Source organism: Chelonia mydas, chromosome 4, assembly GCF_015237465.2.
Source record: "Chelonia mydas isolate rCheMyd1 chromosome 4, rCheMyd1.pri.v2, whole genome shotgun sequence".
Lineage (NCBI taxonomy): Eukaryota > Metazoa > Chordata > Testudines > Cheloniidae > Chelonia > Chelonia mydas.
The window spans coordinates 30860008-30882867 of record NC_057852.1 but is presented as its reverse complement, the minus strand read 5'-3'; the positions used below and the strand labels follow the sequence as shown (position 1 = coordinate 30882867).

Sequence of the window (22860 nt, the reverse complement as noted above, 5' to 3'; positions counted from 1 at the left end):
ATAATAAGCAATGTGGCCTTGTCCTTCCCTCCTCCCTCACCTGACCCGGGCTACTTTGTCCATTATCTCTTTATTTTTTTTAATTAATAAGGAATGCATGGTTTCAAAACAATAGTTACTTTATTTCAAAGGGGGGAGGGTGGTTGGCTTACAGGGAATTAAAATCAACAAAGCGGGTGGGTTTGCATCAAGGAGAAATACACAACAGTCACACCGAAGCCTGGCCAGTCATTAAACTGGTTTTCAAAGCCTCTCTGATGTGCAGCGTGCCTTTCTGTGCTCTTCTAATCACCCTGCTATCTGGCTGCTCAAAATTGGATGCCAAGTGATTTGCCTCAACCTCCCACCCTGCCATAAACGGCTCCCCCTTACTCTCACAGATATTATGGAGCACACAGCAAGCAGCAATAACAATGAGAATGTTGGTTGTGCTGAGGTCTGACCTAGTCAGCAAACAGCGCCAGCGAGCTTTTAAACGTCCAAAGGCACATTCTACCACCATTCTGCATTTGCTCAGCCTATAGTTGAACTGCTCCTTACTACTGTACAGGCTTCTTGAGCCATGGGAGCAAGGGGTAGGCTGAGGTAGGTGCGACCGCACGGTGCTGCTGGCTGGGAGAGCAGCCTGAGGCAGAAGCCTCCAGCTCGCATGATATTCCAGGCAGGATTGAATCTCCATGAGACAAAACTTAAAGAAGAGAATGGGGGAGGGATAGCTCAGTGGTTTGAGCATTGGCCTGCTAAACCCAGGGTTGTGAGTTCAATCCCTGAAGGGCCATTTAGGGATCTGGGGAAAAAATTGGAGATTGGTCCTGCTTTGAGCGGGGGGTTGGACTAGATGACCTCCTGAGGTCCCTTCCAACCCTGATATTCTGTGAATGACCTGGAGTCTCTGGCTCCCATTTGGTGCTCTAAGAGGAGGATAGCCATGTCTATCCAGGCGCCCCTGATCAACCTCACCGAGGTCTGCCAGGAGCACCCAGGAAACTGCACTGTCTGTTGCGAAGGCAAGGAGCTGCTGCTGTGTAGCAATGCAGTACCGTATCTGCCAGCAGCACCCAGGAGACGTACAGTGATGGTGAGCTGAGCGGGCTCCATGCTTGCCATGGTATGGCGTCTGCATGGGAAACAAGGCATGAAACGATTGTCTGCTGTTGCTTTCATGGAGGGTGGGAGGGAGCGGGCCTGATGACATGTACTCAAAACCACCCGCGACAATGTTTTTGCCCCATCAGGCATTGGGAGCTTAACCCAGAATTCCAATGGGCAGTGGAGACTGCGGGAACTGTGGGATAGCTACCCAGAGTGCACCACTCTAAGTTGAGGCTAGCCACGGTTGTGAGGATGCACTCCGCCGACTTAATGCACTTAGTGTGGACATACGCAATCAGCTGTATAAAATCGGTTTCTAAAAATTGACTTCTATAAAATTAACCTAATTTCGTAGTGTAGACATACCCTGAGACACACCCGAGGTAGCTTTAATCTAGCTGGCTCAGGTACTGAAGTAGTGAAGCTGTGGCAGAACAGAATTATGCGTGGCCTGTACAAGTCTCTTGAGTGGCTAGCTTGTGCTGAAGCCCGTGCTGTCACAGCTTCAGTGATCTAGATTAAATCTAGCTTGGGAATGTCTACAGGAGCTGTGATCACAGCCTATGATTGCAGTGTAGATATACTCTTAGACATGACCCCTCTGACCTGATTAGCACTATCAGCAATGCTAGAGTTCACCCTCCAGTTCTCCCTTGTCCTAGTAGCAAAATTATGGATGATGCTTTGATGGGTGCACTGGGAAAAAATTGACTTCTTGTGTCTTCTTCCCTCCCCGCACACCTCTGCTGAGCCATTCAAAACTTAGTACTTAGGTATGATTAGATAAATGCTATAAGGTCTTCTCCCACTATTTGCTCTGGTAACTCAAAACTGGAGGCTGATTCCTCCTCTTTGAGCTTCTTGGTCTCCTTAATCTGAGCAATTTTGTTGAATTAAGTCCATTTTCCAGGTCATGATCCCTGCACTTTCCTCCAAAATGGCTATACTGAAAGCCTCTGCATTTCTTCCACTGCTCTAATGATTTCTGATTTAATTTCAGCCAAGGAGTGAAACACCTATTCAAGTGTAACTTTTTCCCCTCAGGAACAGTAACCTTTTGCCATCTGTGAAATAGCAAGTATAAATTCTGTGAACTGGGTAAAAGTGATTTCCTCTTTGGTGATGCAGAAGAATGCTTTGGCCTCTTGCATCCAGTTAACTTATCTATTGAACTTTCTATTTCAAGTACTTGAAGGTGAACATAATGATCCAAAGCCAAATCCTACATTCACTTTCACACCATGCATCCTCATTGACTCAGAGAGACACATTTGGCCCATAATCGGGGGTTAAATATGAAGTTTAATGGTAGAAGATTACTATTTAATTTTTAATGTAAAAAGGCAGGCAAGTCTAATGGATCTAAATCATGAAGCAGCCACCTTAGCGGAGCATCGCACAGTTCCCACTTAAGTCATTTAAAAACAGGAAAAGCTCTCAATACACTACAATCCTGCATTGGCAGGGGATGGACTAGATTTCTTAGATATTTCACATCTCTAGCTTCTGATTCCGATGTGTAGAAAGAGTAGTAAATATGGCAGGCGACCAGCTTGGCTTAACAGTGAAATCCTTGCTGATTTTAAACACAAAAAAGAAGCTTACAAGCTTACAAGAAGTGGAAGATTGGACAAATGACCAGGGAAGAGTATAAATATATTGCTCAGGCATGCAGGAGTGAAATCAGGAAGGCCAAATCACACCTGGAGTTGCAGCTAGCAAGAGATGTTAAGAGTAACAAGAAGGGTTTCTTCAGGTATGTTAGCAACAAGAAGAAAGTCAAGGAAAGTGTGGGCCTCTTACTGAATGAGGGAGGCAACCTCGTGACAAAGAATGTGGAAAAAGCTAATGTACTCAATGCTTTTTTTGCCTCTGTCTTCACGAACAAGGTCAGCTCCCAGACTACTGCACTGGGCAGCGCAGCATGGGGAGGAGGTGACCAGCCCTCTGTGGAGAAAGAAGTGGTTCGGGACTATTCAGAAAAGCAGGACGAGCACAAGTCCATGGGGCCAGATGCGCTGCATCCGAGAGTGCTAAAGAAGTTGGCGGATGTGATCGCAGAGCCATTGGACATTATCTCTGAAAACTCATGGCGATCGGGGGAAGCCCCGGGCTACTGGAAAAAGGCTAATGTAGTGCCCATCTTTAAAAAAGAGATGGAGGAGGATCCTGGGAACTACAGGCCAGTCAGCCTCACCTCAGTCCCTGGAAAAATCATGGAGCAGGTCCTCAAGGAATCAATTCTGAAGCACTTAGAGGAGAGGAAAGTGATCAGGAACAGTCAGCATGGATTCACCAAGAGCAAGTCATGCCTGACTAATCTAATTGCCTTCTATGATGAGATAACTGGCTTTGTGGATGAGGGGAAAGCAGTGGACATGTTGTTCCTTGACTTTAGCAAAGCTTTTGACACGGTCTCCCACAGTATTCTTGCCAGCAAGTTAAAGAAGTATGGGCTGGATGAATGGACTATAAGGTGCATAGAAAGTTGGCTAGATTGTCGGGCTCAACGGGTAGTGATCAATAGCTCCATGTCTGATTGGCAGCCGGTATCAAGTGGAGTGCCCCAAGGGTCGGTCCTCGGGCCGGTTTTGTTCAATATCTTCATAAATGATCTGGAGGATGCTGTGGATTGCACCCTCAGCAAGTTTGCAGATGACACTAAACTGGGAGGAGAGGCAGATACACTGGACGGTAGGGATAGGATACAGAGGGGCCTAGACAAATTAGAGGATTGGGCCAAAAGAAATCTGATGAGGTTCAACAAGGACAAGTGCAGAGTCCTGCACTTAGGACGGAAGAATCCCATGCACCGCTACAGACCAGGCCAAATGGCTGGTAGCAGTTCTGCAGAAAAGGACCTAGGGGTTACAGTGGATGAGAAGCTGGATATGAGTCCACAGTGTGTGCTTGTTGCCAAGAAGGCCAATGGCATTTTGGGATGTATAAGTAGGGGCATTGCCAGCAGATCGAGGGACGTGATCGTTCCCCTCTATTCGACATTGGTGAGGCCTCATCTGGAGTACTGTGTCCAGTTTTGGGCCCCACACTATAAGAAGGATGTGGAAAAATTGGAAAGAGTCCAGCGGAGGGCAACAAAAATGATTAGGGGACTGGAACACATCGTTTATGAGGAGAGGCTGAGGGAACTGGGATTGTTTAGTCTGCGGAAGAGAAGAATGGTGGGGGGGGGGCGATTTGATAGCTGCTTTCAACTACCTGAAAGGGGATTCCAAAGAGGATGGATCTAGACTGTTCTCAGTGGTAGCAGATGACAGAACAAGGAGTAATGGTCTCAAGTTTCAGTGGGAGAGATTTAGGTTGGATATTAGGAAAAACTTTTTCACTAGGAGGGTGGTGAAACACTACAATGTGTTACCTAGGGAGGTGGTGGAATCTCCTTCCTTAGAAGTTTTTAAGGTCCTGCTTGACAAAGCCCTGGCTGGGATGCTTTAGTTGGGGATTGGTCCTGCTTTGAGCAGGGGGTTGTACTAGATGACCTCCTGAGGTCCCTTCCAACCCTGATATTCTATGATTCCTTCTGCTTTTTTCTTACTCAATGCCACTCCAGGAGGCCCATTTGGAGTTCCCCCATCCCCCTCTTTATATTGTGGATTAATCCAAGTTTGTGACATTTAAGCAAAATCCAACAGAAAATTATCAAGACTGGAGGAAATTCTATGTCCATTTTCTATTTGACAGAATTTCATAAAGAGTCAGACTGGATAATTTTCTTTTTAGCAAAACTCAGACATCACCAGCTTTAATTCCAGAGGACCAGCAACATCAGTGAAGTGCAGTATAACAATGCCATGAGCCAAATCTGTTTCTAAAAATGTCAAAATGGCTTTGATTTTGTAAAAAAGACCACAGTTTGTAAGAGATTATTGCAAATTTATGAAACTAAGTAACAGAAGTGTTGCATAGCTGATGGTGAAACCAGTCTACAAGAAGATCCTAGCTTTTTTAAGTTTCCTATTTAAATAACAAAAAAATTGATCACGAACTTTTATTTTTGGGTTATTCAAATGAAATGTAGAGATAGCTATTTAAAAAACTGGCAGAAAGTGGCTTATAAATCAGAAGAACAAAACAACTTATGAAGTGCGGAAATTGGCACCTGTCTTATCTGATTGAAAGACTATCTGTGCTTTCAAACCTTGTGATTCTTTGCTGTTCCCATCCTGAGTACATTACTATTATCATGAAAGCATTGTTGATATAGACTAAAAAGTTAACAAAATCACTAGGTTTGTGAAAATTATGTGAAAAGTCTCAGTGTTTATAGGAATATAGGCCCACACTAACTGAGTGAATTATACATTTTAAACTGAGTTTGGATTTTGGCATGACTGATTAGCCCAAACCATGTGACCAAAAGAATGAGATCATGAGACAGAGGGATTGTTTGTGTTAAACTTGTAGTGGTCCTGGAAATACCAGTGTTATTTAAAGTTTGCGCTGAGCAATAGAAATACAGAAAACATGGTATATTAGGTACCAGGGTCAGTAAAATAATTAGGTATATAAGTTTGTTTTGAAAAGAAATGCTCAGTCCAGTAGCTGGGTAAAAATAGGCTACGCTCCATAAGGTGAAAAACTTGAAGAAAGCAGGATGCAGCCCTAAACTGCTTCAGCTAACTTTAGCGTAGGCCCAATAACCAGCAATGCTATCACTTGTTTGTTACAGTGTATAAAAAGAAAAGTTTTCTAGGGGTTCTTCGGCAGAGCTTTTCCTTACCACTCTGGAGTACACCATGATAGGAAGGTGTCACCTAGGCCTAAACCTGTTGTAGGTATTTTAGCCAATACTTATAACTGTATTGTTGCTAGGGTACAGAATATAAGGATGTATAGGCTTGTATTGATATTTTGGATGTAACCAACACTAAGTGGCCTGTGGACGAATAAAGGAATGATTGTGTTGAAAGTAAGTCATGGTAAACCTTATTATGTCCAACAGTGTTTGACTTCTCAAGCACCATCTCATCTGTGGCATAAGTCTATTGACATCAGTAGAGTTACACCAGTAATGATCATGGCCTCAAATGCTAATTATCTAAAACTGGTCAGACTGTGCTCCATCCTACCTGCAAAGTGCATGGCAGAAAGGGGTGTAACGACACCCTCTTTTTTCTTTGGCTTGCTACCCAGAGCATAGCATGTGGTAGCCACGGGCGGGGAATGGGCAGAGCCTGGGCTTCACTCCCCAAACATGCCTGCCAAGGCAGCTCAGCCAGCATGTGAGTGGAAGTAACCTGGTATAGGGCGGATAGATCATTTCCCCCCGAAAGAGGGGGAAGGAACCAGGAACCAGACTGTAACTCTCTGAGTAACCATCTGGCTTCCAGTCTGCCCTGGAGCAATGCAACTAACTGCTGCCCCTTTCTGAGGGCTGTGGCAAAGCCACAATCTAGCCTTAGTGAGGAGAATGGAAAGTTCAAGCCAAGGGTTCGGAGTATGAAGAGTCAAGTGTTAGCAAGCAATGGGAAAATGGGAGAAGAGGCACTAACCACTGGGAGTAAGTCACTGATGGTAATGACTTGGGAATCAGGGGAAGGAAGCGGAAGGAGAGGAAGGGATAGTGAAAAAAGGAAATAAGAACAATAGTAGGAGGACAGAGAAAAGAATCTGCATTTGCTGCTGTATTTTCCCTTCTCCTTATCCCTAAAAAGAGATAGGCAGAAAGATGGAACGAGACATAGTTAAGGGAAGAAACACATACTTACTGGTGCCTTAATAACACTCCAAGAACTTAATATAGTAATCGGTACCAACCAGCTGTCACTAAAAGTACTCCTGTCTGTCTGTCTGTCTGTGTGTGAGTGAGACAGAGACAGAGAAATATTAAAGAATTCAGGCTATTGTGTACAGTTAGCAATTTGTCTTTGGCTAGGGTTAGCAATGGTAAAAGAAACTAAAATGGCAAAATCAAGCATAATTAAAAATGTGGCAACATTTCTAGAGTGGATTAATTTCTTCCCTTCAAGGAGAATTGATTTGATGATCTAGTAGGTGTTTTCCATCTAAGTACTATGATTCTTTGATTTAGGGAGCATGCAGGACACATACCTTTTGGTTTTCATAACCAAAAACAAAAGTCTCATCACTTTGTAACAGAGGTTCCTTTTAACCTTCTCTGGGTATGAGAAATCTCATTAATAATACACTTTATCAGATTACAAAAGAATTTTCCTTCTGGGTTGTTAAGTGTAAAGACGAAACAAAAGAAAGGTTGATTGCTAAGTATACTATAGTACTTCAAGAGCGAAAACTGTCTATTATATAGGGAGATAGGACATAAAAATTTAAAGTCTCTTAATATCTTAAATGGCACAGGTTTCATCTTTCAGAAAATCATTGAGAGAAAAATATCAGTAACAATGAGAAGGTTCTAATATATAGCTATAACAAGGCAAAAATCAAAAGCAAAGCCACACTTGATTTAGTTTTACTTTAAAGTATCCACTTACTTACAAACCTTAAGATACATGTTGCAATTTTATCACTTTATTCTAGCTAAACAATCCATGAATGGATAAATGAAGATATACTTACAGAGATATGGTCTTTAATAACTGGGCCTGATTCTTACTTCCATCTTTGTAACTCCACTGAAGCTGATGGAGTTTCACAGTATGGTGCAAATGAGATCAGAATCCCATCCCATTCACCTCGTAGAAACAACAGGATCAGGTTTGCAACAAAAAGGCAATAAAATGATGCAGTGCAGTTTGGAGAGGAGGATTTTGACCTGCCTAAGAATCTTGTTCGAAGTATACTGAATAGCTCAGCAAAGTGCAGAGAGCTGAGAAGCCCAGGGTGGTAGCCAAGCTCCCAGTGGGGAATGGGGAGCCGAGAGCCTGGGGTAGCAGCCGGGTTCCCAGCGGGGAGATCCGCACCCAGTGTCCAGGCACCTGTCCTTTTCTGGGTGGGAAGCGGGGAACCGAGAAGCCCGAATGTGGCTGCCCCATTCACAACAGAGAACTGAGGCCAGGGGCCAGCCAGGCTTCCAGCAGGGAGCTGAACAAAGAACTGAGAGCAGCCCTGGCTCTCAGCCCCTCACACTGTCTCTCTTAAATTGGTGGAAGCTCTCCCTGGTGAGGATGTGCACCACAGACAGAAGGGCAGTGTGAACATGAACCACCACATAATTCCTGCACTGGCTATAAGTCGACCTAACATATGGTCGACTTAAGTTTATAGTGTAGCCATGCCGTATGTTACATCTGAATCAGCCAGACTAATTTGTCTAGCCATCCTGGGCTAACCCTTCCCATGTGTGCAAAATAAAAATAATAATACAACAAACCAAACATCGTTGCTATTCTTTGTGAATTTAGCAGAATCCTTTAGTTCCCATTCATTTTTAAAATAGCATCAAATATTTCACAAGGCAGGGGATCCTGCAAAGTCTCACTCCCATAAGTACCCTTGCCCACACTAGATAAGCATAGTTTGTTCTTTTGGATATACTACATTTCAGCTGACTCTTTCCTTTGCTGTGTTGCACACTGCTGATTAATGAGAAATTGCAACTTGTGTGAGGAAAGGATTTAAGAAGTAAGCAAGGCTCCAAAGTACACAATCTAACTCATTTTTATATAATCTCCATGTTGAGTGAGAAATCTGTATAAATAGTCGAGGATTTCCCTTAAATAAAATCCTTATTTGATTCATCAGACAGGGACGGTCCTGTAAGGCTGCACTCATGAGAGTAATCCAATGGGACTCCTTGCATGAATAAGGATTACTCTCCTGACTGAGTGTTATACTTATAAGAAGCACACGGGATCTTTATAGGGGAGAAGGCAGCACGCCACATTTATTGAGAATACAACAGTTAGCATATGCTTTTCAATCTCACACACACACACACACACAGTCCTGCCAGTTGATGTTTATAGTTACCAGTCCAGAGTCTGGATCAATCTAGCGGCCAGCCAGATTGATTGCAGAGGGGAGCAGGGCTCTGTCGGTTGTGATCTGATACTCCTGGAGTGTGGCAAGACAAACCCAAAGTCCCACGGCCAAGCACCCTGTTCTTATAGTCTTTCTCTGTTGAAGTCTATGGATTTTGCTGTGTCAGTTTGTGACCAGTTACTTCTTAATTGGTGTATCTTTTGATGTAAGCATTCCAATACACCTCCAAGAGGGTTATCCTGTCCTGGTTCTGATTTAATCAATTGTCCTGTCTTTAGGGGTACCAGCTTTCACCTCAGGGTCGTCAATCTGCCCTTCCTTCATTATGGATGCGCGTTGACGATTCTCTGATGTCCTTAAGTCTCTTCACTCCTTCTTCCTTGACCATTTGGCTATAACAATGGCCTTCACACCTTATCTTTTCCTGATGCATATATTCCTCATTCACACAAACAGTCTTTTACAGGTTTCAGAGAAACAGCCGTGTTAGTCTGTATTCGCAAAAAGAAAAGGAGCACTTGTGGCACCTTAGAGACTAACCAATTTATTTGAGCATGAGCTTTCGTGAGCTACAGCTCACTTCATCGGATGCATACTGTGGAAATTGCAGAAGACATTATATACACAGACACCATGAAACAATACATCCTCCCACCCCACTCTCCTGCTGGTAATAGCTTATCTAAAGTGATCATCAAGTTGGGCCATTTCCAGCACAAATCCAGGTTTTCTCACCCTCCGCCCCCCCACAGACAAACTCACTCTCTTGCTGGTAATAGCCCATCCAAAGTGACCACTGTCACAGAGACCTTTGAGAATACAAACAGTGTCAGTTTATTTTGAATCTCCTTATCATAGACACAATACAAGATCCTGTCTCTTACTTACTAAACCTTAAAACAAAGAAATGTATATTTAACTAGAGTGCTTAATTTGTAATACATATAGGAGACCATAGTAGACATTATAACTTATCCTAAAACAAAAGGGTGACCAGAATCAGTCATAAGGATTGTTCTGGTCTGTCCCTGCCTTAACATCAGTACAGACACTGGCAGTCTGTCAGATGCATTTCTACCAATGTCCCAGAGAGTAATTCTGCTATTCAAATTTCTGCTATTCAAATGGAGTGGCTGGTAAAATGAAATCAAGACATACAGTAGTACCTCTATTCTTATAGTACAATTATGAAATCCTGTTCCTACATGAGGATCTGCAAGATCAGCCCTAAGTAATATAACAAATGTGGAAAATTTCTTTATAGGAAATCCTGCATTATTCACATTGTCTTTATGCAGATGTCTCACAAGAGTTAAAGAGTTAGATACTCAGGTGTGGTGGAGATACAGTCAGAGCAGCTGAGGGAGGTAAAGTAAACATGGCTTGCAGCTAAGGCTGGTTGAACTGTTTTTCAATGTAAAACTGGGTTTTCAACTAAACAGAATTTTTCACTGAGAGTGCCTGCTTTCTGCAGACAAATTGGAAACTTCATCCAAAAAACAAAAAAAAAACAAACACCCCAAAATTGAAAGGTTTTCAGGTTTTGATGATTCACCAAAATGTGGAAATTTTTCAGCAGAAATTTTTGAGAAAAATGGGGGGAAAAAAATCAACATTTTTCATGAGGAAAAAAAACAAAAAACATTTTCCTACCAGCTCTACTCACAACCTCATGATTGCTCAAAGCATACCCGACTGCCCTCCAGCCCAGGGACTGTTTCAACAGCTAGGAGTCTACAGTGGTGGAAGCCACCAGTAGCTGGACCCACTGGTTTCTTAGTGATTTATGGTGGCAGGACAGCACATAGCAGCTAGAATAGGGTTGAGGGTCTGGTCAAGAGATTATGTAGAAATGAAAAGTCATGTACTTCCCTGGCTTGCTTGCTTCATAAAAATCTTTTCCATCTGCACAAATGGCAATCATTCATTAATGAATGTAACACAACATGGAACAAAGGAAAAAAGCAGCTGAAAATGGCAGTATATCAAAAAAGAGCAAAACATACATATTAAAAAAAGAAAATAAACTGATTTCTGTATTGCTAGATGCACTCTATACAATTCAAATAACAAAATTATTAAGATGCTTTCTTCTCCGGAGCTGAATGAGCAATAACACCAGAAGGGGTTTTTTTGCTAAAATTTCTAGTGTAGGTATAATCTGGAGATTGGGAGAAATTAGGTACAAGTACCGTTTCATTCTCCTTCTTGTGCTGTAGCTTAACTCTTTGCTGGAGCTTGTGCCAGAGTTTCTTCTTTTCAGGACTTTTCATTAAACTGAGTCAAACTGATACAAAATTTTGTATTTATAAACCATGAATGTAGATCCTATTTGTTAGCTACCAGTCACTGTCAAGGAGAGAAACACTAATGGTATTTGGATAGAGCAAGAGAACTGAATGGATTCACATAATGAGTTACAGTGGATTACATTTGGTTTTTTGTCATAGAATATCAGGGTTGGAAGGGACCTCAGGAGGTCATCTAGTCCAACCCACCGCCTGCTCAAAGCCAGACCAATCCCCAATTTTTGCCCCAGATCCCTAAATGGCCCCCACAAGGATTGAACTCACAACCCTGGGTTTAGCAGGCCAATGCTTCAAACCACTGAGCTATCCCTTATCACATTCAAGTAGAACATAAGAATGGTCCTACTGGGTCAGACCAAAGGTCCATCTAGACCAGTACCCTGTCTTTTGACAGTGGCCAATGCCAGGTGCCCCAGAGGGAATGAACAGAACAGGTAATCATCAAGTGATCCATCCCGTCACCCATTCCCAGCTTCTGGAAAACAGAGGCTAAGAACACCATCCCTGCCCATCCTGGCTAATAGCTATTGATGGACCTATCTTCCATGAATTTATCTAGTTCTTTTTTTAACCCTGTTATTGTCTTGACCTTCACAACATCCGCTGGCAAGGAGTTCCACAGGTTGACTGTGCGGAAAAAAAATACTTCCTTTTTTGTTTGTTTTAAACTTGCTATTAATTTCATTTGGTGGCCCCTAGTTCTTGTGTTATGAGAAGGAGTAAAGAACACTTTCTTATGTACTTTCTCCACGCCAGTTATGATTTTATAGACCTCTATCATAGTAGTTTTGTTTCTCATTAAGAAAAAATTTGTGCATCTGAAATCATTACCCCAAGAAAGCTCCATACAATCACATTGTGATGTGCTTCATTGCCTGACTTTCCTGTGGTGCACAACTTCACTGTAGCAGACTAAACAGAAAGAACGTTAGCCATCTAAACAAGTCAACTTTGTACAAGTCCAGTACAGCCATCTAAGCAATTCACTTCAATAATTTCTCCCCTGCCACAGTGCTTGTGCAAAATTTTCATATACCAAACTCAAGGCAGAGAAAGCAACAGGTTAAGCTGACCCTGCATTCACTGGCTTATTTGTTTTTCTTCGGGAGACCTTCAGACGATCTTTTAAATCAGCAACTCCTCTAGAGCGGTTTGACTTGCCCTTTAAGTGTCTACACATTAACCTGCTTTTGTAACAGCTTAGGTGTTAGAAACAGAAAGGCTACTTTCTCTGGAAATTGTGGGGCTAACACATTTTAGTGATGCCAGAATTGGTAACCTGTAATGTTACTGTTGTAGCAATTCCTGCAGCTCCAGGGTATGAGAATCAGTGTGCAGCCAGTTTAAACCAAATACATTACTGAAAGTCTCTGCTGCTTCAGTTTCTCAAGCACTGTACAGATGGATTGTTTGCATAACATGCTAAACTGACTTTTTAGACTATAAAGAATTGGGGTCTGATTTTCATTAGCAGCCTCCTATTTTCCACCTATTTTGTTCCACTGGTAAATATTTTCAGCAGTAATTTTATTAAAATATTTGTTGTATCAGGTTTTTAGCTGACTAATTTTGCTTACAAGTAATTAAACATTTAAGTGCTATGAAATATGCCTGCAAGTTCAAAATGATAAGAGTTCCTAACTGGCACAAAAATGTGGGTGCAAAACTGGAGGCCCTTCTGAAAATCAGGGGATTCAGTGCTAACATATGCACCAAGTCTTCTAGCAGTACAATTTATAGTTGCAGGAGTAGTTTCATCGCCGATGAACAGCTGGAAAGTATGTCCACAAAAAAAGAAAAAAGAGTGAAATATAACCCAGTCTGAACTATGATTGTTTCAAACACAATATTTCTATTAGCCCACTGAATCTGGTAGCAGAAATTTAATGAAAAGTAATTTGTGTGTGAAAAACATGAGCATGTATTCATGTAATTACAATCTGTACCATCAACCATATGTACCACAGGGCCAGATTAAGGTTGAACAGGTTTAGCTGAAGCTTTAAAAAAAAAAAAAAACCAGCATGAGAGAGACACTTGACATGGACAATTTCAGCTCTTTACTTAAAGTTTGGCAAAAAGTTGAAAGCAACTGGAAACAGGGTTTTTATAATGGGAAGTGACAGGCAACCCTAAATATAGGTGGTAATACCAGTTCTGCTTGTAACATGCATACATATACACGGCCAACAGATGTACAGTATAAGCCTAATCAGGCTAGTTTTCATTTTATACACACAAAATAAAATCTACCATGCTTATTTCTGACATTGTGTGTTGAGAATGACTGGTCTAGCAATATCTGTAGCTGAAGCGGGCAAGATGGCAGCTAGAAACACTTTTGTTTAATGCTTACTTCCTCTGTCTTGCAAGACTTTCTCTCCTTGCCTTTCACACTGACCAAAGCTTCTCTTCATTTGTCTTTTATTGTGTTTTGGGGACTGTGATGCCACACAAAACCAGGGAAGATGACGAAGATCACCAGCCTGTCATACTTCTGGATGTACGCCATCTGAAACTAAATTAAGAATGGAGATTGCTTCTGGTGGGCATTCCCTGAGGGTCACTGATCACTCAACTCCCATCAAGGACCTAGGGATATAGCTGTTTAGCAGTTAGAGAGGAGTCTCTTCTCTACAACAGACTTTGGGGCAAGAAAGGCCATGCAGGGGCGGCTAAATGGAAAATAGGATAACCGTAGTCTATGGCTAATGACCTAGGAAAATGATAATATTGAACAAGTCCAAGCTTCAGTCACTAATTTTTTTTTTCAATTTTTGGTACAAAGTTCAATTATTGAGGAGGATGCTGTTCTCCAGAGAAAAATGGAGACACCAGAAATTCAGATTAAAACCAAAAATGCTGTTAAAAAATGTTCATCCCTGCTACAACTTCACTAACTTTAATAGGGAGATGATCAAGAAGAGGTCCAATTGGTGCTAGCTGCAGTGGTGGTTGTGATGTGGACACCTTTGTACTAGGTGCGACACAAGATAACATATATTATAAAATGGCCTTATTGCTTCCTTCTTTCAGGTGGTAAAAATGATGATTGTCGTTGTGTTGACATTTGCAATCTGCTGGTTGCCCTACCACATTTATTTCATAGTTACTGGGATCTACCAACATTTAAATCGGTGGAAATATATTCAGCAAATCTACCTAGCCAGCTTTTGGCTAGCCATGAGCTCCACAATGTACAATCCCATTATCTACTGCTGCCTTAATAAGAGGTAAGAGAGAATTCTGAAACTATTGGGTGTGTGAGAGCTTAGCCAGAATATAAATGATTTGAATGTGAAAGAGACAGAGTAATTTTCACTTCATTAGTAAAGATTCCCAATGAGAGAAAATATATATATCTATCTATCTCATGTGAGGTAAAAGCCTCCTTCAGGTTTCTGTTCAATGCTAATACTATTCTTCCAATAAACACTTGTGGCATTGACAAATGTAAAAGCAAAATTTAGCCTTGGCGGGGGGGGGGGGGGCTAAGTCCGCCTGCCACGTTCCACATGCAGAACACGTAAGAACATCAATGGAAGTTGCACTTGTCAGGGCTTGCAGAACCAGGCCCTAATTGTTTAAAATACACCAAAGGTAAATTAAGGTTGCTTTGCTGTTAGCCAACATATAGATTGTGGCACGCACCACTAACTAATCATTACTCCAAAGATATGTATAGCATGACTTTACGAGGTGGGGGTCAAAATGCAATTTAAAATAAAGCTTTTATTGTAGTATTATTGATCACATCACAATATTTTTATTATACATTGCAGTCTGAATCGGATGATAAAATGAATGTTCATAGCCTTATTACTCAGTACTAAAGCATATGTAGTTGGAGATGCTGGGGGGGAAAAAAGTCACATGCACTCCTAGGTTCTTATTTTCAAGGGGGCTGCATTTGCAGTTGACTTCCCTAGGATTTGTGGGTGCTTACCCTTTTGAAAAATCAGGCCACGACTGTTTAAGGGACTCTTTATGGGCATGAGTCACCTTGCCTGGATCAGATTGCAGGATCAGGGTCTAAATAAATACTATTCAGAATATGTGCCATTACACCTCTTCACAGCTGATACTAATGGAATCACTGAAAAATTAGCAGGTATTACTGAATTAAAGCCATCAAGAGCTTGAGAGAGAACCTGGTTAGGGAGGCAGCAGCCCACCCCCTCCACTCCCGCCCAGGTCAGGCTACCAGGGACAGGAGCTGAGCAAGCCAGAAACCCGGGTGGGTAGCAGAGGAGGCAGGCAGCTGCCACCTTCCCAGCCAGGCTGTCTCTCAGGCAGCTGCTGCGCTGCACAGAGGCAGTGACCTGGAGTGGCCACACTCAGCCAGCACGAGACATGACTGTCTCTCCCCTTCTGCGCCCTGCCCAGACCTGGCTGCCAGGAACAGGTGCCAGGGGGCAGGTGCAGTAGAAGTACAGAACCCCTCTCGCTCCCCACTGGAAGGCTGAGCAGAAATATGTGGGGGAGGAGCACTTGACCCTGCATGACCCCCTATGCATTGCCTATGAATGCTTTCAAAGAAGTATCTTTCCTTTCAGATTCCGAGCCGGTTTCAAGAGAGCATTCCGTTGGTGCCCATTTATTGAGGTGTCCAGCTATGATGAGCTGGAGCTCAAGGCAGCCAGGTTTCATCCCACCAGACAAAGTAGCTTGTACACGGTATCCAGAATGGAGTCTAGCACAACAGTAGTGTTTGACCCCAATGATGGAGATCATTCCAAGTCCACCCGTAAGAAAAGAGCTGCTTCGCGGGACACAAGCTTTAATGGCTGTTCACGCAGGAATTCCAAAACCACCTCTACAACCTCGAGTTTTATCAGCTCACCCTATACATCAGTGGATGAGTATTCTTAAGGCGCTGGGTAAATTTGTGATGAGTGTGAAAAGAGCAGTATTGTACATGAAAGAGACAATGCTATTCTACCTTAGAACCCATATCCAAGCTACAGGATGGCAGTCAAGATTCAGTCGATGAACCCTGGTTGTAAATACCATACGACTTACTGGCCCTGCTTACGTTTGTACTTTGGAAAAAAAGAGGAACTATAAGACGTCTGTTTACATGAGTAGGAAAAACACAGTGGCATCTTGTACATAGAAATGTTTGTAAGAATTATTTAAAACAATACAACATAAAACTCTTGCTCCTGTATTAGGATCAAATGCAGACCTATAGCTGACTTGCTGATATTTAAGTTTTACTGACTGAAACGTAACCAGGCAGCTTCAAAATAACTACAGTTCTAACTGTACTGAATTTTTATATTATTTGTGAATTCTACAGGAGGAAAGTTACATAAGATTGGGTTAAAAATTCCTTTTGTATTTTCCTGATAAGGAAATTTCCTGATAAGTTCCAAATCCAGTCTGCTGTTACACAAACTCATGTGGGTGATCCTATTGAAGTCAAGGTGGATGGGATTCAGCTCTGTGCGCCACTTAAATACACTTAAGACTAACTCAAACCCCAAATAGGGCTTAAGTGGTTCATAGGCTTTGTTCTGGCCCCTGCACATGCAGGAATACCAACCACCCTGTGTGCTGCAAGTAGGACTTACTTGACCCACAGTTGCAGTGTCTTTCAGTAGCTACACCAGACTGCAACCCTCAAAGTGAAGGTCACAAAACATAGTCTGTATCAAGAAATCTTTGTTAAACATGGATCAGTGCTCACCCGCTGAAGTAGGAAGAGCCACTTCCTCAGTAAGGCACTGATAAAATAATGCCTTACTAGACAGACATAAAAATACATAACTGCATTTGTATTCATTTTGACTGTCAGCTAACTAGTATACATAATTAAATTCAGACAATTGAAGCTTATGATCAGATATCTGTTTTCCTGCAAAAGCAAAACAGTGATTGTAATAAATAGTTTGCTTGCTCTGTCCCCAGATACAAACTCAGTTTTGGTTTGGGTTGAATCCCAAACCATAAAGGATGTATTTCAGTGCAGGTTCAGATATGGCCATTCTCTCACAGAAGCAGCTTTTTCTTGCAAGATTTTGATCCAATGTATTATATTTTGATTCAAGATAAAAGAGAACTCCTTTGAGATCATGTCATATTGCCAGTTTTTTTCCATCATTTTGTCCTAAAAACAGTTCACAGGATTTTGGCATAATTGACTCCAAACCCAAAACTTGAACTCCAGATTAAAGCCTGAGTCACGGATGAATGGTAGCTTAATCCTAATCCATTTGGGTAGGGCTCTTTACACTGGGAACGTGATTCCAACAGTCATTTGAGATGTGTGTGTGAGGTTTATGGCATATGAAAAAAATATCCATCATCAAGATCTCCATGGTGCTTCAGAGAATTGCAGTGCTGTTCATTGAACTCTAAGGGCTTACTTTAGAATCCAGCCTTTATTGGGGCTCTCTTTCTGCACCCACAAAATAGAATAAATCATTTCAATGTCTAAATACCTGATAGCTCCAGTTAGATTGTACTAACAAATTTTGTACAGGGAGCCTGCAGCCACTTGCACCTGCAAATTGTAGAGGCAAAAAACAAGATCCCAGTGTTTTGAAATTTGTCCTCATAGACCATAGTTTTCCAAATATACATTTCCTTCAATAATGTGCATTCTTATGGGTGCATGTAGAAATCTTGTGATCACATTTTTGGAAGCTTGTTTGTGAATATGAAACAAAAATCTAAGCATCCTATATTTTTATATTAGATTAAAAAGTATTCTTTTTAAAAATTACCTACTGTGGTAAAAGCCCAAGGAGCTGAGCACCTCTTGAGAGCTTCTGTTCACCCTCATTTTCCACTGAAGTCACTGGGCCAAATCTTGAAATCTGTATCCAGTTTTTACCCTGTCCTTAGTCAAGCAAACTACCACTGAAGACTGCAAAGTCTAATTGCTTGAATAAGAACTGAGTAAAAGTTTCAGGATTTCGCCCAACAGGGGTTGAGGGCACTCAGCACCATTTAAGAGACACTCTGAACCTTGGAGATCAGACCATAAATTTGCCAATCCTGAATCTTTAACGTGGCACTCCTATTGTCGCTGGGCAGCAAGGGAAATTTCTAAAACTTCTGATACTTAGACAAGGTGGATGAGACAACAGCATGTTAGGAAATCATTAGAGAATCCAGTATTATCACTGTTCAGGCTAACTGCCACATTACCAACACACTTAACCACCAACATAACCCCTTAATGGTTTTAATATCAGAATTTTCCCATTTTTCTTTAACAAGAATGGTTGTATAGTCCAGAAGTATTAGTGTGTGACAGAGTTAAGATCCATATCCACATAACACACATCTGGGGTGAACTGGAACAAATACAGTTCTTTTCTATAATATACAGAATCTTTTCTATAATATACATAGTATCTATTTTTAATCATACAGCACTTCTATCACACAAGACCAAAAGTTTTTTCAATAAAAGACTAAAGGGTTTTGTGACACAGAAGTATGATTAAGAATAAATACGATCTTATGCTGAAGCAGAATACAGTAATTCAGAGAAAGGACACAATGGATATTACACTTCAGGAAACTTTGGAGTTTGTTTATAAACATGAATAGGTGTACTTTATATATTTTTTATTTGTACAAGTATGTTTGGTAACTTTAAAAAAATACTATTTGTTTTCAATTGTGTAATTGTACAAGATAAATTGTAAATGTCAGGAAAAGTCTACAGCTGAAAATGTCTTTAAAAAAGATTAAATTATAATGGAACCATCAGCTTCTTAATAGAATACATTATATGATATTTAATTAAAATGAGAATATTGCTACTTAGTTTAACCAGAATCATCATCTCAGATGTGGCAGTAACAAATATCTTTTTGAGGTGTATTTTTTGTATTAGCTTAGGTGAATGTACTATAGCTCACTGTTCTGGTAGCTAGGGGAGAAGTCCTGGCTCCACTGAAGTCAATGGAAGCTTTGGCATTGATTTCAATGGGGTCAAGGATTTCTCCTAGAGATTTTTAACTAATATACACAAATAAAGAAGAAAAAATTCAAAGCAGAAAGGTCAGTATGCCATGTTGTAATGTTTTCTTTTACCTAAAACAGATAAACAAAACAATGAAAAAAATATTTGTGCCATTTTTCCTAGGATAAAAAGGTGACAATTTCCCCAATGGAAGAAAACCCATCACCAAACTATCCCTTAAGAATAGAAGGCCAAATTCTGATCTCAGTTACTCCACTGAGGTCTAGGGTAACTACACTGATTGCAGTGGCGTTATTCAGGATTTAAACCGGAATAATTGAGATAAGAATCTGGCTCAGAGGTTCTTTAGGAGCAAAACATGCTACAGATGTTTGATATGTGCTCAACTTCTGCCAGGTATTCATATACACTAGAAATTCAGGATTTAAAAAATAAAAAATTCATTTCTAAAATGCATCTAATTCTCTCACAATCTCTCTTTAAATGAAAAATTCCTGCTGATAGAGTTCCTGTTGCTCTATAAACAGATCTTTTACCAAATCCTAGAATTGCCACAGCTCTGGACATTTATTAACTTTCCAGGCACACTGCAATGCCTCTCTCTTTCTGCAGGCATTAGGGGAGACATGGTCTAATGGGTGGGTAAAGTTGGACATGGGAGATTGATTTGGGGTATTTTAGGGCAATGGTTAGAATTTGTGCAATGAATATTAAAATTTTGTAAAATGTCTAGGATATGAGAGCTGACTTTATAAAAATCTCAATATGTTTAAATGGCTTTGTTTGGCAGAGCTGTAACAAGATTTGAGTGAAATCATATTTCAAGATGCATGAAAATGTGCATACTGCAATATAGGTTTGCTTTCATGAATTTGTGACCCATTTTGTCACATCACCAGCCAGAGTCTTGTGACAGACGAGAAACTAGGTAACGTGAATACAAAATGGGAAATGATGGCCTTGGAAGGACTACTGCAGAAAAAAGAATTTGGGAGTTATAGTGGATCACAGACTAAATGAGTCAACAATGAGCCGTGACTCGGTCACACAAAACAAGCCAACTCAGAGCTGTAGTGTGCGGGGCAGAAATGTGTACAAGATGGAGAAATTTTGCATTATTGTGACCCCGTATTAAGACATCTTTTGCATTAACCTCAAGAACTTCATTCCAAAGGTGAATACAGAAGTCATTTAAAGAAACCATTACTCTTTTATATTAGAAAATTATAAAAATATAGTAACTTGCAATTCCAGTGTCACATATGCCCTTCTCAGCAAGGGCAGGATCCAAAGCCCATTGACATCAAAGGAAAAAGTCCCACTGATTTGTGGACCAGACCTTAAGTCACTGCTCATACATGCCAAGTCCCTGTATTTATGAACAGGCCCTGTTTTTCAGCAAAATTTAAAAAACAAACAAAAAAAACCCCACCCTTCTCCTAGTTCAGTATATGTAATGTGATGCATACAAAATGTCCATTTTCATTTTTTGCCTCAAATGTCCTGATTTAAGGTTCTAAATCCACACAAGTATGAAGATATACTAACACAACTCAGCTGGGGGAGTTCAGACTGGCTACAAAAAGCTGAGCATAGTAACTTTGTGCTTGTATATTATATGTGTGTATTGTAAAGTCTTTCTGGTTGTTCATGTACAATTTCTGTCTATAAGGAAGTTATGTATAGAAAATGTATGGTTGTTGAATAAACTCTCGTTTTAAAAGTGTGGCTATTACAAAAATAGGCATTGTATTAATAAAAATCAGTATATGAATATATGTTGTATACTTTAAACTGTGTGACTGTGGTGAGCTTATTTTGTTTTTCCTCTCTTATTTTAAGCTTAAAAAAGACAGATGTAGAATTTTAGAAGTGGCTTGTGACAATCCAATGTCAGAAATGTGCCAGGTTTCCTCCTACTCTATATACACTTTTCAAATGCTGATGATAGCAAGAACATTGCAAATGATCCTGAAGACAGAGAATGTGGTAAATAAGCCTTGTGGTTGGGAGAAGCAGTAGATGTGGTATATCTTGACTCTAGTAGAGCTTTTGATACAGTCTCACATGATCTTCTCATAAACAAGCTAGGGGAAATATAGCCCAGATGAACCAACTAGAAGGGGGGTGCACAACTAGTTGGAAAACCGTACTCCGAGTAGTTATCAATGGTTCACAATCAAGCTGGAAGAGCATATTAAGTGGGGTCCCACAGGGACCTGTCCTGGATCTAGTTCTATTCAATATTTTCATAAATGGCATAGAGTGTACACTTATAAATTTTGTGGGTGATACCAACCTGGGAGGGGTTGCAAGTGCTTAGGAGGACAGGATTAGAATTTAAAATGATCATGACAAACCAGAGAAATGGTCTGAAATAAACAGGATAAAATTCAATAAAGGACAAATGCAAAGTTCTCCCTTAGGAAGGAATAATCAGTTGCACAAGTGCAAAATGGGAAATGACTGCCTTGGAAGGAATACTTCAGAAAAATAATTTGGGAGTGATAGTGGATCACAAACTCAATGAGTCAACAATGTAAAACTGTTCCCAAAATGATGTTGGCTTTTTTCCTTTTATGGTATGTATTAGCAAGATACAAATAGTAATTCTTCCACTCTACTTGGCACTGATAAAGCCTCAACTGGAGCACTGTGTACAGTTCTGGGCACCACACTTTGGGAAAGAAGTGGACATATTGGACAAAGTCCAGAGGAGAGCAACAAAAAATTATTATAGGTCTAGAAAACATGGCCTACAGGAAAAGTTGTAAACAAACCCATTTTATTTGGTCTGGAGAAGAGAACACTGAGAGGGGACATAACAGTCTTTTAAGTACACAAACATTTGTTATAAAGAGTAGGGCAATAAATTTGTCTCCTTAGCCCCTGAGGACAGGACAAGAAGAAATAGGCTTAAATTGAAGCAAGGGAGTTTGAGGTTAGATATTACCTACCCTGATAGTTAGGAAGTTTTCCCTAAACACTGGAACAAGTTACCTAGGGAGGTTATGGAATCTTTGTCATTGGAGGTTTTAAAGAGCAGGCTAGACAAACACCTGTCAGGGTTGGTCTAGATAATACTTAGTCCTGCGTCAGTGCAGGGGACTGGACTAGATGACCAACTGAGGTCCCTTCCAGTCCTACATTTGTGATTCTATGAATGGAGACAATGTTAGGTAAATAGTTAATATAGGGACAGACTGTAGTATCCTCATTCATGTCTATGATAGGTGTGGACTGAAGACCATGTTGCTGCTCCTCGGATGTCCATGATAGGGACATGACCCACATATGCTACAGAGGCTGAGTGTGCTCTTGTTGAATACCTGTGATTTTGTAGTACATGACAATACAGCTGGTGATCTACTTGGAGAGTATGTGGTTACAGAATGTCCTCTCATTTGTTCCATTCAGGAGACGAACAGCTGGGAAGAGATCCAACAAGGCTTTGTTCTTTCCAGATTAAAAACAAAAACAAAACTAATGCTTAGTGAACATCCAAAGCATGGAGCTATTGGATATCTTTATGATCATGTGATTTTGGAAAGAAGACCAGTATAGCGATAGATTGGCTGAGGTGGAAGTCAG

At 40.9% G+C, this 22860-nt stretch overlaps 1 protein-coding gene across 1 annotated transcript in view; it reads left to right on the top strand.

The window, feature by feature from the left end:
• TACR3 (tachykinin receptor 3) overlaps nt 1-20993 on the top strand; it is a 67224-nt gene extending 46231 nt beyond the window's left edge. The window contains exons 4-5 of the mRNA XM_007054476.3: nt 14361-14557; nt 15881-20993. Of these exons, the coding sequence (XP_007054538.1) occupies nt 14361-14557; nt 15881-16196 (513 nt within the window). The 3' untranslated portion in view covers nt 16197-20993. The remainder of the gene's footprint in view (nt 1-14360; nt 14558-15880) is intronic.
• Nucleotides 20994-22860: the final 1867 nt, after the last annotated feature.